This window comes from Capsicum annuum, chromosome 9 (assembly GCF_002878395.1).
Source record: "Capsicum annuum cultivar UCD-10X-F1 chromosome 9, UCD10Xv1.1, whole genome shotgun sequence".
NCBI lineage: Eukaryota > Viridiplantae > Streptophyta > Magnoliopsida > Solanales > Solanaceae > Capsicum > Capsicum annuum.
Window position 1 is genome coordinate 12,189,409 of NC_061119.1, and position 4,219 is coordinate 12,193,627.

At 26.0% G+C, this 4,219-nt stretch overlaps 1 protein-coding gene across 1 annotated transcript in view; it reads left to right on the plus strand.

Moving 5' to 3' along the window:
* Positions 1–3,568: 3,568 nt before the first annotated feature.
* The window catches only part of LOC107842924 (thioredoxin-like protein AAED1, chloroplastic), an 8,112-nt gene continuing 7,461 nt past the window's right edge, over positions 3,569–4,219 (plus strand). Inside the window, exon 1 of the mRNA XM_016686977.2 lies at positions 3,569–3,868. Within this exon, the coding sequence (XP_016542463.1) occupies positions 3,619–3,868 (250 nt within the window). The 5' untranslated portion in view covers positions 3,569–3,618. The remainder of the gene's footprint in view (positions 3,869–4,219) is intronic.

The following is a 4,219-nucleotide window of genomic DNA, read 5'->3' on the forward strand; positions in this document are numbered from 1 at the left end:
TTTTTGTTTGTTTGGAAGTTTTGATTTTAGGACAATATTATTTTTTGGGGGGGTTTTCACTCGGTGTTCGATACTCGTACTAGAGTTCAACTAATTCAAATTTATAGTGTGTAGGACCCATTTGGGGGAAGCGTTTTCTACTAAGAATTTTTTCATACCCATGACTCTAACCCCAAATTTCTGATTAAGAGAGAAGCAGCTCAATCTGTTGCATCATACTTCATCTGTTTCGAAATAAGTGAATTGTTGGGGTATTTATTGGTATTTCAAAATAAGTGAATCATTGAATTTTTTTTTCAAATTTGCCTTTATAATTTGACAATCAATTAACTTTTGAAAAGGTATTATAAGATCAACTTTTTCTTTTTTTGGGGTAAAAATAGAAAATTTATTAAATTTATATCTTGAATGTTTTTTTCTTAATATGCATGTTAAAATTCAACAATTCATTTATTATGAAATGGATAGAGTATTCTTTAGTGGTGATATTAGAACAATGGTGTGTTGGTTTAAAACTATTAAACAATCAAATCCAATAAATTGATATTAAATATTTATTTTATTTAGGTATTTGTTACTTAAAATAAATAGGAAATGATCAATTTTATCTAGCATATATAATATAACTACTTTAGGTGCACGCGCAAACGTGTGCACCTCACTTTAATGAATTCAAACATTACACTATATAGGATATATGTTTAAATAATAAAAATAAATATAATAATTAAATTTAATATCTTTTAAGCATGTAAAGATGGAAAATTTATTTATTAAACCTAACATTTATCAAAAATGACAATAGAGATATCAAAATAATATAACTAAACCTAACTTTTCAATAAAATAATATAATAAAAGTGATATCAAAACAATACAATTAAACTTAAACTTTACACACACAAAAATCTCAAAGTCAATAGAGATCATTTACGAACTGTAAACTAGCACAAAATAACAAATTAATAGAGATATTACAATAATACAATTAAACCTAATTTTTACCTTAAAATTTTTTCAAAGTCGACCGATACTCATCTGACATCTGTAAATTAAAATAAAATAATAAGATAATAAGGATATCAAAACAATACAATTAAACCTAACTTTTCCACAATAAATTCTTCAAGGCCAACCAACATTCATCTACGACCTATAAACTATAAAAAAAATAATATAATAGTGATCACAAAGCTTCGATTAAATTTTGATCCTAAAGAATGATTTTGAATGAAAACAAAGAAGATTTATATATACACACATATTGAATTCTATTATGCTGACAAAAACAGTGAAAAAGTTGAGGGTTGGAAAATCAAATATCAATCAATTTAGACATGTAATCGAATCAATCATATTCTCCCAATAGGCTCGATTCATTTTATAGTTTAACGTACATCTCAATATCTATAGAAGTATTTTCTTAATAGAGTTCTATTTTAGGAGTATTTTTTTAATTGAACAGTAGAAAGAAAAATATTAATTAATTTCCAACCATATATTGTAAGAGTCTCATATATTTTAGAAAATCTAGTAGAAAGAAAAATATTAATTAATTTTCCTATCATATATTTTAGGAGTTTCATATATTTTAGGAAGTTTAGTTAATATAATAAAAATAATTTTAAAAAAGTGAAAAAAATAATTTTGTCTAAAGAAAAATCTTTTAATGAAGGACAAAAAATTCAAATTACTTTTCTAAGGGTGTTTACATTTTTAATATATTATACAAAATTATAGATTATAGATATAAATTATAAATTATAAATTATAGATATAGATAAATATTTTGAAATCGATATTTTGGAAATCATGAGTATTAATACAAAAAAAATCATATCTATATAAAGAGAATAATAAAATAAGATGAAAAATAATGAAGTTTGGCAATTGCAGATCAATAATCTTGATTTTCGAATATGCCATGGTGCAAGAATATTCTTACTTATGTACCTTTTTTGCACTATTTAAACATTAGATAATTTGGTTGCACTTTAAAGATATTTTATACCATCCATCATTTTCTATTAAAGGTTTAAAAAGGATATTTTGGTATGCTAGATTTTTGTTATATGCAAAATTTAGATAAGAATCGAACTACCAAGCTTGTGATAAATTAATAATTACGTACTTAAATTTGAGATCAGAGAATAAACTCATCTTTAATGGAAAGACTACAAATTAATACTACAAACTCATTTTAACAAAAAAAAATTCAATATTTTAGATTTTACATGTTCTTAAAACTTAATTTCATACTCTCTTCATTGTTTTTATTTGTCACGTTTTTCTTCACAAGAGTTAATTTTGATTAATTTTTGAAGCTAAATCTTTTTATTCACAAGAGTTAACTTTGATTAATTTTTGAAGCCAAATTGAATTATAGTATTTTTAAAAATAAATTTAAATGTTCGAAAATTATATGAAAAATATTATAAGTTGCAAGCATTTTCATATTAATATAATGACAAAATATATTTTATAATGTTGATAAAAATTCATGTAGTTTGCTTATTAAGAAGTGAAATGTGACAAGTAAACAAAACCGTAGGAAGTACTCTCTCTCTCTGTTTCACTTTATCTAGTCATCTTACCAAAATTAGTTGTTCAATTTATAAAATTAAGAGATAAATGTTTTCTTGGTGGGAGGAGACGGAGGAAGCAACCCCTCTATTTGGTCGTGAGAATTTTTTACTTTTTTTTCAAAAAGTTATTTGACTTTAGTAAAAATAGTGTTTGGCCATAAGAATTTTAAGTACAATTTAAAATTACATTTTTTCACTTCTACTTATCTCACAAAATTTAAAAAACGACTCTCATTTATATCCACGGTCAAACAAAATCAAATTCAAATTCGAAAAATTATGATTTTCATGCACAAACATTGGTGTTTCTGTTAATTTGTGGGCAACCTTTAATAAACTATTCACTCCTAGAAAATTAAAGATAACTTTACCAATTTACTTTTGATTAATTTTTATCTCTTTTCGAGTTGATATTGATTATTTCCACTCCCTTCGTTCGTCTTTATTGTCACTTTTTGATACGGCATATCAATTAAGAAAATAATCATTGAAATAATTATTTTACCGTAATACTCCTATTAATTGATGTTTAATATACCTTAAAAATTATTTGTATAATAAACAACTAATCTTTAGGATAAAATAGAAAACAAATTATCCTTTTTTAATTTGTACAATAAACAACTAAAAAAATAGTGACAAATAAGAGCGAATATAAAAAATATATTAAAAGGATTATAATAATATTTTCTTGAAGACATGAATATACAATAAATCAGAATTCAAAGAAGCACTTATAAACGAAGGAGTATTACGTGGATGAAACTGCTTCTTTCTTAATCAGAGATCTCGGATTCGAGCCCCAGGTATAGAATAATCTTTGGTAGGGAACGCTTTCCCCCATTCGGAGCCCTACCCGATGCGAGTCCAAATTAATCGGATTCTAATGCGGGTACAAAACATCGAATGAGAAATAAAAAAAAAAAGTATTATTTTCCAGGAAAACATTTTATCTCGTACCAAACACACCTTATAACTATAAAATATTTCTTAAGAGGGGGTTATTTAACCACGTATAAGGTTTGTTTTCCACATGAATAATAACAATCTGTTAACGTACCAAAGTTTAGTCCATTCAAGAATCCCCTGTTTTACACCAATGGCCATTTCTCTCTCTGCCACTATTGCAGTTAGCATAAGTGTTCGCCAAAACCAACTTCACAATCTCAATTTCACAAAAACCCCATTTAGTTTTAACTCCAATTTCAGCTTAACATCCAATTTTTCAGCCATTTATGCATCCCACAGGTCCTCCTCCTCCTCTGCTATCTTCAGCTCCACAGGTTAGCTTGTCTTCTTTGTCTTAACGTAATGTGTCAGTTAAATAATTCAACTTATGTGTCACATTAGCATCGGGTGTCCATGAGATATAGTGTGTACGAATTGGAATGTTTAGTTGTTAGTTGTCAGAGACTAAATTGGAGGTGCTTTAGATGTATAATCTCAAAGTTGGAGTACTTACTTGCTGATTGAGGCTAAGTTTGATTGTTTTGTTTATGTATTATATGTCTAATGTTATAAGTGTAAGCATAAAACGGATTATATAAACTTAAACAATCTTATACATAAATAATCCTATCCATAATCCTTTGTATTATTCAGGAACATTGAACTTAATGATTTTCACATGCACA